Below are 13284 nucleotides of genomic sequence, written 5' to 3'. Positions count from 1 at the left end.
AGATCATGTTGAGCTGGTCCATAAAAGTAGCTCTCAAGTCAAAAATCACACCCGTGTGAAGTGGAGCTGTGTGTGTGTGTGTGTGTGTGTGTGTGTGTGTGTGTGTGTGTGGATCATGTGTACCGATTTTTGTGACATTTGAAGAAAATATGTAGGAAAAGGAGCAAAAAGTGTGTTTTGGAGAAAATTCAAGATGGCGGAAAATCTATCATGGCGCAAATGGGCGTGGCCTATATGGGGAGATGCGTCATGACCCAAGGAATCCAGGGAAAAAATATTTTTAATTTTCCGACCTACGGTTCAAGAGTTACAGGCCAAAACGTAAAGTGGGGTGTTATGGCGCCACCATGCGGCCAAATGACACAATTATTTTTTATTTAATCCTTGAAATTCTTATGAACCTCCTCTCCAAGTCTTGAAACTCTAGCCCCTATGGTTTGCGAGAGACAAATAATTGAATGTGAGTTTTTGCGATTCCCATTATAAGTCAATGGGGAAAATTAATTCACTAATAAATTAATATCAATTAAACTATTGAACCTTTCTCTTAGCAAGTTACTAGCCCACGATTCCCGAGTAAGCCGGTCGATTTGACATATGGCGCGAGTGTGTGGTGGCAAAACTGTGGGACTAGTAGCGTGCCGAAGTTTAGGAAGTTCAGGCTACATACACACAGACACACAGACACACAGACAGACAGACAGACACACAGACCCACACAGCCACGTATAGGGAGCCTGTGCTTCACACAGCTCCAAAAAGTGTGGGCACCCCTGCTACTGTATATAAGTTATCGATGCAAACGGCAACGTTTTCCAAATAATTCCATAAGGGTAGGCTAATGGATGTAAGAATATTCATAGTAAAACAAAGTGGGATCTCTGCAATGGCTTTATCTGTAGGTGTTACAGTCTGCTCTATCAAATAAGGTACAGCATAGCATAGTGTACAGTCTCTGCCCAGCCAAAAAAGTATCTATACTCAGTTACTCACCAAGTCCAGTGTTCCTCCAAGTTGTGTGGTATCCAATAGGTTTTCAAAGCGTCTGGGTAAATGAGTAGCTTGGGCCATAGATTGACAATAAGAAGGCATCCTGTACCTTGAGTGACCTTTTGTGATGTTCAACATAATAAAAAATGAAATGAATGACAAATTAAATAAACAAAATATAAAAATGTGTATGTTATTGCATATGTACTTTACAGGACAAAGAATAGGGTGAAAAGAAAAACCAATTTAAAAATAGTGGCATAAGAGAGTGACGAAAACAGAACTAGAATAAGAATCAATAAAATAATAGGCTGAAACATCTTCATGAATTAATGAGAAAGGTAAATGAATAATGAATGAATTGATTTGAAACACATTGGGAGAGAAAAAAAGTGAGTCAGTACAGACATCATGTACCGTATATGTATCAATTCAGTCCATTTATGTATTTATTTATCCATCCAGCCACTTCCACCACCAACTTACAGACAGTGGTTCCTCTGCATTCTTATCCTCCTGCTTGGGAACATCAAGTCGATCAATAAAGCCCTGCAACTCCTTCCTGAAGGCCTTCATTTGGGCATTGATGCGGTAGAGAATCTCATGCTCCCTGATCCTGCAAAACATAAATGAATTCTAATTTCAATTAAAGTTTTTTTTCCAGAATACATGGAGATCCGCTGCTGTCATCATCAGTATATGCCCATATGTGGACATATTGGCCTATTGGGCAGATCTGTGGCTCTGGACAACCAGATCTCCATATATGCCTATATATGGGCTTGCGTCGTTCCCAGGTAGTCTAATGTAATAAAGATATTGATAAATACACAAATTCCCAATGGTCAGATCAGCGGTTGCCAGTTGGGAACTCCATATACAGACAGATAGACAGATACAGAGATCTCATATATGGGCATAAACAGACAGTCAGATACAGAGATCTCCATATATGGGCATAAAAGAGACACAGACAGTTACAACAGACAGACAGGTAAATGACCATGCCTTAAACCCAAATGGGTTTGCATAACCAGAGGTGTATGTATTCTCAACAGGCATCATTCCCAACAGGCATCTATCTACCTAATAATAATACAAGACAACAATGAATCAAGTAAAACATCAAGGTGACAATCACCACAATAAAACGGATCATGAATCAGGCTAACTTAAACCTATATTAATTGACCGGAGTCCCCCAGGTCTCCTCCATGTATACGTAAAAAACTAAATATATAAAAAAAAAAAAGAATACAGAACTGTAAGCTTGTAGATATTTTGATATGATATTTTCGCAGAATGTTTGCCCCAGAATAGGGACGCTATAGGGTTCAGCATCGCTAAACATCCAAGAAGGTCAACGAGCTTGGTTTGGGTATCATAACATGATGAAACGGTCCCACTTCTTCATACCTGCCCCCTTCCTCGTCATCGTCCAGCCTAGCAAACAGCTCTCCGTTTGTCACATAGACACGGGCCTCTGCAATGATGGTGCTCGTGTCGGCGATGAGCCTATCGATGGTCCGGCCCAGCCTCTCCGCCTCGATACGGATGTCGATCATCTGCTGCCGGTCCTTCAGGCTTCGGGATAAAAAACGGCTGTCCGCGGGAGAATACAGGGAGCGTGTTGGGGTGAGGCAGCGGATGTTCCTCACCTCATCAGGGTCACTCTCTCCTCCGATGGGCCCCTCGCGTTTGCGGTGGGGGGGAAGGAGGCGAGGGGAGGAGGCGGAGGCAGAGGGCGTGTCGTCGTCTCGTCCTCCGTCGCTTTCGGCGTCGCTGTCCCGCGGGCTGCCGCGGATGCCCAGGTGCGAGGCCAGGTCATAGCGCTGCATGTTGGACAGCAGGACTCGGTTCTCGTACTGGAGCTGCATGACTTTGCCACTCAGCTCGTTGATCTGCAGGCGCGCCGCCTTCAGCTCCTCCTGGAGGCCATCCACCTTAGCAGGATCTGCTCCTGCATGGGTTTAAATTAAAACCCATTTAGGCCTAGAATTATTGAACGCTTTAACCAGTGAAAAATAGCAGATATACAAGCTCACAGCGCGGCACCGAGTGCCGCGCTGCGAGCTTGTAGATCTGCTATTTTTGAAAAAGTTGTGAAAATGTGTGCGAATCTTTGAACATTTTCAAAGCGAACGTTTGTAACTCAAATTTTGCTTCTGGGTGGTCCCTGGAACTAAATATTTTGAGATGGGGGTCCGTGGTCAAATAAATATCATTTTGGGGGTCCTTCACATGAAAAGGTTTGAGAACCACTGACATAGTAGTCTCTCAAGAACAGACTAACTGAGCTCCATTTAAGTGAAAAGGACCTTTTCTTTGACGATGGCTGGCCAGATTGCTGACATAGAAACATAGGTTTTTCCAAAAAACCTTAGAAGGATTCAAAAGACACTTATAGAATCGGGTCAAAATTCTAATTTTCATGATTTTTCTAAAATAGCAGATCTACAAGCTCGCAGCGCGGCTGTATATCTGCTATTTTTCAATAGTTAAAGCATAAAATAATGATACAAAATATAGTGTACCCGTTCTGAATGGGTTAAATTAAGATTAATGGAGAACACTGCTAATAGTCTGTGTTGCTACACTGAGAATAACATATTCACCTTGAATAATTGAAGGTGTAAGGCAGCCTTTTCACAATTATTTATTACAGCATTAATCATTTGTTTAACCCAGAGATTGAAGAGACTGGAGGGCCTTCATACCTAGAATGATAACTAAAACGGTAACTATAAATATGACATTTAAAAAAGCGTTCTAAGTCAAGTGAATGGTGGAGTATATCACAACAACAATATCATTCACATACCTTTTCAGACTGATAGAATAATAAACACATGTGTGGACTACTGACAAGTTATCAAAATCGATCAAACTCCATCCACATTTCAGGGCATCACATTCATGTTGGTTCAACATTTACAGAACATTTTCGTTCAGGATGCTCACATCATTATCATTATACTGTAGTTATCTCCATAGATATCATTCTTGGTGTGGCACTGTGCTTGTTTTATGGTTTCTATGAAAAAGAAAAGAAAATCTGTCTCAAGGAAATTAAATGAACAAACCTCCTCCATGCCTTGAACCAGCTTCATGGGACCCAGCCTTGTATTTCATTTTGTTAAGCTCACCAGTGACCTAAAATATCCAAAAGACAAGTTCATAACCAGTTGTAAAAGAATCCATTCTATCGAATGAACAAGGCCAGCTTGAACATACATCACTGTCTGCATCATAACAATGACGGTGTGTTAGACATGCACAGAGCAACACACCTGCTCCACTCAATGCTTGCGGGCGTACAACAGCAATGGCAACTCAGAAATGTGTGGGGAGGAATTAATTATAAAGCCTAATTTGGGATAAAAAGAGAGAGGGGAGGGGTGAATAATTGCCTAGTCTAAATTTAGGGGGGGAAAGGACACATAACTTAAGTGTTCAGTACCTTTTTATTCTCATCTTCCACATCTGCCAAATTTCTCCGGAGAAGCTCAGCCTCGTCTTCAACCAGCTGAAGCTGCTGTCTCAGCTCTGACAGTGCTTCACCCTGCTCCCTGGCCTGGAAACCTCCCCCGCCTGAACCATCTGCTGCTGCTGCTGCCAGACTGGGACAGCACCACAAAGAGTCATGCATGAACATTTTGTTGATATATACATTTTTTTTATTTATTTTTTTATTCAAGGAACCCCAACCCCATTTGATATTTTATTTTAAATCTCAGGGTCCCCAAGCCAAACAAGAGTTAAGAGAGAGATCCGTAAGCATCCAATTGGTTCCCAACTATCAATAATTTAGCTGGGGACCGCGTGGAACCCCCTCAAGGACTCCTGGGAGTCCCTGGACACATTCACAAAATGTTGTCTCACATGACAGGAGATCACAAATGGAGTTGGAACAGGAGGTTGCACTTCAGCAGTGGGATTCTCAGTGGAGTGATAACCCCAAAATCCAGTAAGAACATTCCAAAAAATATGAAAAAAGGCAGTACATCTCAAATGTCCAAATGCTTGCAGGACATGCTGAAACATGTAGTTTGAAGTGAAATGTGAGTAATTTAACCTCCTTGACTTGGAAATGTGATATGTGCTACCTTTTTCATATTGTTTGGAATAATGCTCAAGAGATCACAAAACACCTACACAGTAAATCGGAAAGGGGGGGGGGGGGCACTTAACTCAAAATGTTTCACACATTTTCTCAAACTTTGTATTTTATTGCGTTTCCATAAGGACATTTGAAGAAGGGCAGAGGAGCAGAGTACCCCATTCTTAACAGAAGAAATTATGTTTTGCCTTTTGCAACAGTATAACCAAATAGATTCTCAGAGACCCTACTACATGTACTACATGTTTTAAAGCAATCAGTGCGTGAATTGTTGTGCAGAACACAGGGGCGCTGGAAGTGGGGTGCTGAGGGAGCTGCACCCCATATATATATAGGCCTATAATACACACACAGAGAGCTATATTAAAACAATAATGTATTTGACTTTGGGGAATAAAATATGTTGAAAAAAGGTGTTTGATTATCACATGGTCACCTAATCACATGGTCACCTTGCCACCTCCAGTCAGAAGGGAAGTCGAATTTAAAAATTGTTTTAAAATAAATCCCGCTTTGATGGCACACCAAAGTCTATTTATTTGAGAACTAGAAACTGTCTGTAGGCTCATTGTTGCAAAATAACACCGTTGTATATGGGGAATAAAAAACAGTAGAAAACTGTTACAAAAATAATACCAGACTTTGTAGTGTGTGCGTGCTGTGTGTTGCACTGTGTGCTAAAATAACTAGTAACTACACAGCTCCTTGTTACACCATTGTGTGGGGAATAAGCACCCGAAACCGTAATAAAAATAACCCAAAACCGGATTAAAAACTTGAATTTACGGCGCGCGGCCAAAGGCCGCACGCATGAACTCCTCCAAGCTCAGCTCCCCTTGGGATTTGGGAGTTCCAGCGCCCCTGGCAGAACAATATTCTATGATTTATCAATCCTGGTAGTGGCAGACTAGACCAGGGGTCCTCAAATACAAATCTTGAAGGTCCACAAATATTTTTTTGAAACAGGCCCGGGTCCGGGGAAAAAATAAAACAATTAATATATATATATATATATATATATATATATATATATATATATATATATATATTAAAATATATTTATATTCGCTTATTTTTATTATGTCGGTCAATCTTAAATAGTAGGCTGAGATACAAAAAAGTACCAACCAGGGGTTGACACCATGGTCTCAGAGGCACTTGTCCGTCTGGAAAGTACAGGTCATGTTCTACTTGCCCTCAGTCATGGCCACTTGCACTCATTATTGTTCATCTTACATAATTAGGGATCCCTTTCTTATTTTTTTACAATGGCTGATGTGTGTGTGTTTTTTTTTTTAGTAGTAGTTTGTTGATACAGTAATAACCTCGCCCACCAGGCTTCATGCAGTAATGGTCTTTTCCCGTTTCTTTCTTTATTAAAAGGGTCCTTAAATTATGACTTCACTGTCATCTGGGCTGGGGACTCCTCCAAAATCATTTGGGGGCCTTACTTGATTGAAGAGAAACAACCCTTTAAAGCAGGGAGAACAGAATGTTCAATGGAGCAGAGATATTTTGCGCTAGTGCTCTGGTTTCTTTTAACAAACTGGGATAATCTTCGAATAATTTATGCTTGTGTCGCAACGTGAATATCGATATGAAAACAAGGAGTCGCGCGTCAGAGACAGGGGAGAACGCGGACGGCTGCGCAGCGTCGCATCGCGGTATCGACGCACGTTAAGTGCCGCACGGTACCCCAACTGGATGCGGCGCGCTGCCACACAGCACATCCATTTCCCCCGGTGGGGAGAACCATGGGAGAACAACATCCATGCAGAGAGGCAGCCGTCACGGGCCGTCGGGCCGTGGCACGTCGCGTCAAACTCTGGAGATAAGATTACAATCCTGCAAACGTATTCACGTTGATGATGTTTTGCGTGAATGAAACCCCACTGATTTATAACTAGTTGCATTGTTGGTGGCTGAAGCTTCTTATTATAACTCTATGGCTGAGCTACTGTTGTAGCTGCTGCTCCGAAAACTTCCGCCGTCTGTAGCAACAGCCTATCAGCGCATCATTGTCAAAGACATGACAGCCCATAATACTTTGTTGCCCGGCATCAGCCAATCAGCGCGTCGTTGTCTCTCTCTCTCTCTCTCTCTCTCTCTCACACACTCAGCGCATGCAATGAAAGTGAATGAATACGAGAAGTGGAAACAAAAACGTGGAGATGTTTTTCCACTTTTTCTTTTTTTTTTACTATAATTCGTCCTGGGTCCGGTCGACGGTGCCTCGCGGTCCGGACATGGACCGCGGTCCGCCTATTGAGGACCCCTGGACTAGACGATGTTTTAACTCTGGCAGATAAAGGGTTAATGGGATAGAAACCCTAGGCCGATTTTTGTAACATGTATTTTCCAACACAGGTTAATAACTCTAGGGTACAAACACAGCAGGGTAAGCAACCCAGCTGTGGTTAATACAATTAATAATGGGAGTTGGAGTTGGAGTTGGGTGTGCCCAGAGCCATGGGTGTTCCCCTTTAAGCTTTATTTATATATACTTAGTCATGCGATGGTGGCAAAAACAGACGATTGCAAGCAATTGCAACTTGTTTTTGGGCATGATGACATGCCCAAAATAGGGACAACAGGTTAAAAGTGGTTAAGGCGAACAGTCCGAACACTCAAATGAACCTCTTTCCATGGTACCTACCTGTCCTCCCTCATATCGTCCAGCTCAGCCTTAAGCCCCCTGTTCTCCACCTCCAGCTCCACTATCTTCCTCCCCAGGATGTTAGCCTCCTCCTCCACCAGACGTAGGCGGAGCTTCAGCTCAGACTCGCGGGTGGTGGGCGGTCCGCCGGCCTCTCCCTTGGGCAGCGGGCTGTCCACGTCTCCGTAGAAGGAGCGGTACTTCTGCAGCTCCTGCTCCAGGCGGTCTTTCTCCTTGTCAATTTTGGCCATCTTCTTCCTCATCAAGATGGCCTCCTCCTTGATGAAGGCCAGCTGGCATTTGAGGTCCTCGTTTTCCTCCTTTGAGGAAGGAGGAAGAGTTTTGTCAGTGATTTGCTATTGTGGCATATATATCATTATTTAGTATGTGGATTATGGCCATTGATTTAACAAATCTAATAGCAAATGGAAACACATAATATTTGATCAGACAGTAGCAGTGTTACATGCGCCCTTTACTTTCCCTTGGATAAAACGTTGCTATAATATTATCGACAATTAGATTTTTCATAGTGATTTATGCATTTCTAATGTCTATTGACTCACCTCTATAGGGGTCTGTGGAGCCCTCCTCTCTGATTTCTGAACGTCCTTGCCTCCTCTTCGTTTCAGTGACAGCTACAGAGAAACAGAGGTTACATCATAAGCCCACTATGTTCTACTACAGGAAGGTAGTGATATCATCCAGATTTACGGGACACTGAGGAATCGGTAATGGAAAGAACCGGATGCTTAAAGCCACCATCAGGAGTTTTTGTAGTGGGATATTTAAGGGATAGCGGTGACTGGATTACTAATGTGTTTTACAGCCTTTGACTTCAGTGGTGTTGGCTCACCAAGTATAGCAGATCTACAAGCTCACAATACGGCATGGTGCGACAAAATGTAAGCTTTTAGGTCTGTCGTTCTCAGTGCGCGACACCGGTGTGCAATGAAATATAAATCAGGCTTTTCAAATGAGACATATTACCTTCTCATTGAATAGTGCACTCTGGAATTAAGGTCTCTCTTACAAAATCAGACTAGCTTGTTGACTAATCAAGTGACACTCTTTTCAACAACATGAGAGATTCGAGGATGAACCGACTCCGTTCTTAAAATGAATTGGTTCAGAACCGTAAAAGTTGGTTTGGGTGTTTTTTCTTGCTCTGAACTGGGAACCAGTGGCTGTGTCGCTATTCTACAGTTTGGAAGATGCAGATGTAATATAAACAATGGCAAAAGCACACGAAAAATCATTAAAAAAAAAGAAAAAAAAGAAAAAGAAAAGGGGAATTGTAACTGGCATTGATGATTGATTTTCCCCCTGTGAAATGGACTGGCCTGGAACTGAACCTGGCTGGGGTAACTGACTCCTGCTCCCCAGGTAGGTATAACCATTCAGCTATGCCTCTCCCAATTACAATGGACCTGCTAAAAACTGATGGAAACGCAAGCCGGTCTGTGGCCAGTTCTGGGAAAGCACCACGGTTCCAAGAATCTAGAATGGAACCAGTTGTAGAACCAAAGATATTTTGGTGGAAAAGGGGATGCCGAATGAGGACAGTTTTCAACCGTGATGTCACAGTGATGTGTCAGGGGAACCACAGTGTCAGACAGAGATACGTGGACAAGATGTGCCGGTTTTCATAGTAAACTTGCGACCTACAGTCGCAATTACATCATAGCAACACAACCCAAATGAACCCAAAGTGTAATTTGGCTTTAATGTTCTCTGTTGGCATGCACACACACATGCGCGCATGTACACACACACACACACAGACACACAGACACACAGACACACACACACACACACACACACACACACACACACACACACACACACACACACACACACACACACACACACACACACACACACACTCTCTCTCACACTCTGCTTCACCTCTTTAGCTTTCTCTAGCTCGTTGTGCAGCGCCTGCTTGGTGACCTCCACCTCTATCAGCTGCTGTCTCAGCTTCTCGTTCTCCTCCTCTGTCTTTGTCCTCTTCTCCTCCACGCTCTCCAGCTCGTGATGCAGACGTACCGACACGTCCTTCGCCACCTGGCACAGGGAGCAGGACAGGGACGGATCACATTACCTGTTGTCTGTATATCTAGCAGCAACACACCTCTTAAATTCAAGGACCCCCATAAATCTAACAGTGGTTCTCAAACTTTTACCCATTTAGGCCTGAGAAATGTCTTCTAAATCCTAAAGGTTTTCTGAAAAACTTATGTTTCTATGATCAGTGGTGCTCAAACCTTTTAATGTCAAGAACCCCTAGAAATATATGTATTTGACCGTCGACCCCTATTTCAAAATATTTTGTTCCAGGAACCCCTCCCGAGAAGATTTACAAAAGTTTGCTTGTAGCTCATGTAGCTACAGAGTGTACAAATGGAACCAAACTCCTCAGTGAAACCGTGCAAGGTTCAAGGGGGTAACAAGAGAACCACTGATCTACAGGCACCAGAAGAGGGTTGGTATAAATAAAATCACACCCAATGTGAAGTGAGCGGTGGTCGTGCTTGCATAATGTCTTCAGACTAGGATTTAGGTCTAGGATGTACAGGCTATGCTACACACAAACGTTTAACTATGGCAAAACGCTGAGGAAAAAGGCTACAGACACACACACAGCCACTCTATGGAGCGGTTTACCACCGCTCAAAAAAAGAAGAAGAAACAAAGAAGAAGTAAACTATAAAGTATGCATTTGATAACAAAAATAAACTATATAAAAATATGAATGGATTGTCATGTTGCCTATAAGACAAGTCAAGAGATCCGTAACGTTAATCACATCCCAGTGGACACAACCCATTCAATGCATAGCCTAAGACCAGTGGTGGAAAGTAACTAAGTACATGTACTTAAGTATTGTACTTAAGTACAATTTTGACTGAGGTATTTGTATTTTACTTGAGTATTTCCAATTTCGAATATTTGTACTTCTACTACACCAAATCTCGAATCCAAATATTGTACTTTCCACTACATTTATTAGAAAACTTAATTAAGTTACTAGTTACTTTGAAAATTTTGATTCCACGCATTGTGAGCTTGTAGATCTGCTATTTTCAAAAGAGGTTTGTATATTTTACTTGAAAGGGGATTCTGCCTAATGAGTAGGTTTACTTTTACTTTTGGTACTTTTGGTTTAAATACATTTTGATACATTTTTACTTTTACAAGCCTAAATTTTGAATTCCAGACTTTTACTTTTATTTCTACATACATTTTACTTAAGTAAGAAAATGTAGTACTTTTTCCACCACAGCCTAAAACAGGAATACAATACAATACAATACAATACAATACAATACAATACAATACAATACAATACAATACAATACAATACAATAGAAAGGTCGACCCAACAGAGGGGATTATATTATATCATTATCATTACTATTAAGTTGAACGCACCTTCAGGTCTTGTTCCAGGCTCCTGAGCATCTCTCCGTCAAACTCTCCAGTCTCTGCAAAGCGGATTCTCTTCCTCTCGGCCTTCCTCACTCGGTACTGGAGGATCCGACAGTTCTTGTTGGCTCTCTCCAACTCGCGGCGCATGTCCTGAAGCTGGCACGCGTCCTCCTCGTAAAACGAGTCCCTCATCTCATCCATCTCAGCTCGCATCTCCTCGATTTCAGTCTATAAAGGCGATAGATAGGCGATTCGATATAGAATAATTCGTCTCAATTTCCACAGCATTTGAATTATTGTAAACGCAGACAACAGCAGAATATGTGACTACATTAGTTATAGCCTAGACTAGACAATAACACATCGTTCATAAAATAGCCTACATTTATTTAGACAATAGGTCTAATGATTTTCAATTAGGACTAGGCCTCTGTAAAACAGCAGCATCATGCTAATCTACAGCCACAGGTGCTGCTATGGCATGCTCAGAAAATAGCATGAGTCTGACGTTTAGGAGAAACCATGATGATAGTTCAGTAAATGTTATACCTTTAGGTCCTCGTTTTCATCTTCTAATTTCTCGATCTCCTCCTGCAGCCTGTCGTCTGGCTGCAGGGGTGCTGCCGGCTCGGGGACCACCGGCTCGGGAGAAAGCTCAGGCTCGGAAGCCGGTGGGGACACCGATTTTGTCGGCATTTTGCTCCCTTTCTTCCCCAAGCTCTTGTTCAGATGAAACTGGATCAGCTCAGACTGCAAGCATCCTTCCTTCCAGAACCCGGGGCCGCAGCCCACGGTGCTTTTGGAGCTTTTTTTGTTGCTTGCAGTTGCCGTGGTGGCGGCCTCAGCCCCTTTCGGGTGTTTGCTCTTTAGTTTAGGGGATTTGGAGGAGCACGGCTGGTCGGAGACAACGCGATCCCCCCTCGAGGAGGAGGAAGCCGGTGATGATGAGACGTCCTCCGCCGCCGCCCTGATCAGCGTCGGGCTTTCAGCACCACCCTGCTGGACAGCGGCCGCGCCTTTCCCAGCCCCAGCCTGCCGCTCCCTGCCTGTAGCGGTGGACACGGGAGAATGACCTCGGCTGCTTCTTCCCGCACCCCCTTGTTTCGACGAGCCGCCCTTTGACGGGCCGCTGCTCTTTTGTGGAGCTTTAGATCCGCCGTCTTTGCTGCCGGCCGGTGATGAAGCCCGTTGTTGCTGCTTTCGGCTACTATTGTCTGGCTGTCGCGGCGCGTCGGCAGCGCCGCTAGCGGATGGGTTCATCATGGTGTTATAGACGGTGGCTCATCTCATCCACCATCCATTCCCTAACCTGTATCCTTACAGCTGAAATAAAAAGATATGGTTGGAAAATAAGTCCGTTGTTTTGATACAAACCAAACAAACGACATTATAGAGTAAACTGCTTAATTGGTTTATAGGGTAGCCTGCCTATACCCAACAACAGGCGCACGATAAAGGATTTTACTCTTATTGTCTGTGAACATCCATAGCAGAAGACTAGTACGTCTATAAGTGACCACTATCTTTCTTGCACCTTGTAATTATGTGTGCCATTTATAGCTACATGTTTGACGTGAGATCCCATCAGCTGGAGCTGAGATCATTATGATCACATTTGCATGTTGTGCGCTGTTGAAGGGCACAGCTGGTGAGAGCGCAAAGAAAGGGCAGTGTCACTGACTGTGTAAATGCACCTAAATCTGATCTGAACCATCAACCAACAGCACTGGTTCAGCAGCTTCAGTTGTAAAAGATGATACAGTGAATACTGAGTGACCGAACCAATTGTTTCGACTAACCTGCAGGGTTCAGAAGAAAGTGAACTAGATTTGGGGATATGCTTTTAGACATCACCCTTTTCCTATCCAACATGCAGGATGAGACATTCTTTCAATGGGTTTAAAACACGAGTAAAGGGAAACTGTATCGAAGATAATATTATAATATTCTTCAAGCCTAGAAGGTAATTTGAAACGTATAGGCTAGTCTTTTTCTTTCTCGGTTGTGTTTCAAAAGAACCAGACTGTATCCATATAGCCTACATTTGCTTAAATGTCGATTACATTTCACCATGTTTAATTGATCC

General features: G+C 43.0%; 1 protein-coding gene across 1 annotated transcript; it reads right to left on the bottom strand.

Annotated features, from left to right (window-relative positions):
- Positions 1–1199: 1199 nt before the first annotated feature.
- On the bottom strand, positions 1200–12461 carry LOC308294446 (microtubule cross-linking factor 3-like; the record flags this gene model as incomplete). Its single annotated transcript, XM_080737179.1, has 10 exons — positions 1200–1310; positions 1477–1606; positions 2407–2950; positions 4074–4143; positions 4451–4610; positions 7767–8086; positions 8333–8404; positions 9675–9833; positions 11202–11426; positions 11748–12461. 10 exons carry the CDS (start codon positions 12459–12461, stop codon positions 1200–1202), a joined length of 2505 nt encoding a protein of 834 aa, XP_080593305.1.
- Positions 12462–13284: the final 823 nt, after the last annotated feature.

The sequence above is a fragment of the Nannobrachium achirus genome (assembly GCF_963921795.1).
Source record: "Nannobrachium achirus genome assembly, chromosome: 2".
Taxonomy (NCBI): domain Eukaryota; kingdom Metazoa; phylum Chordata; class Actinopteri; order Myctophiformes; family Myctophidae; genus Nannobrachium; species Nannobrachium achirus.
Note: the sequence above shows the minus strand (reverse complement) of the source record. Positions and strands in the feature narration are given on the sequence as shown.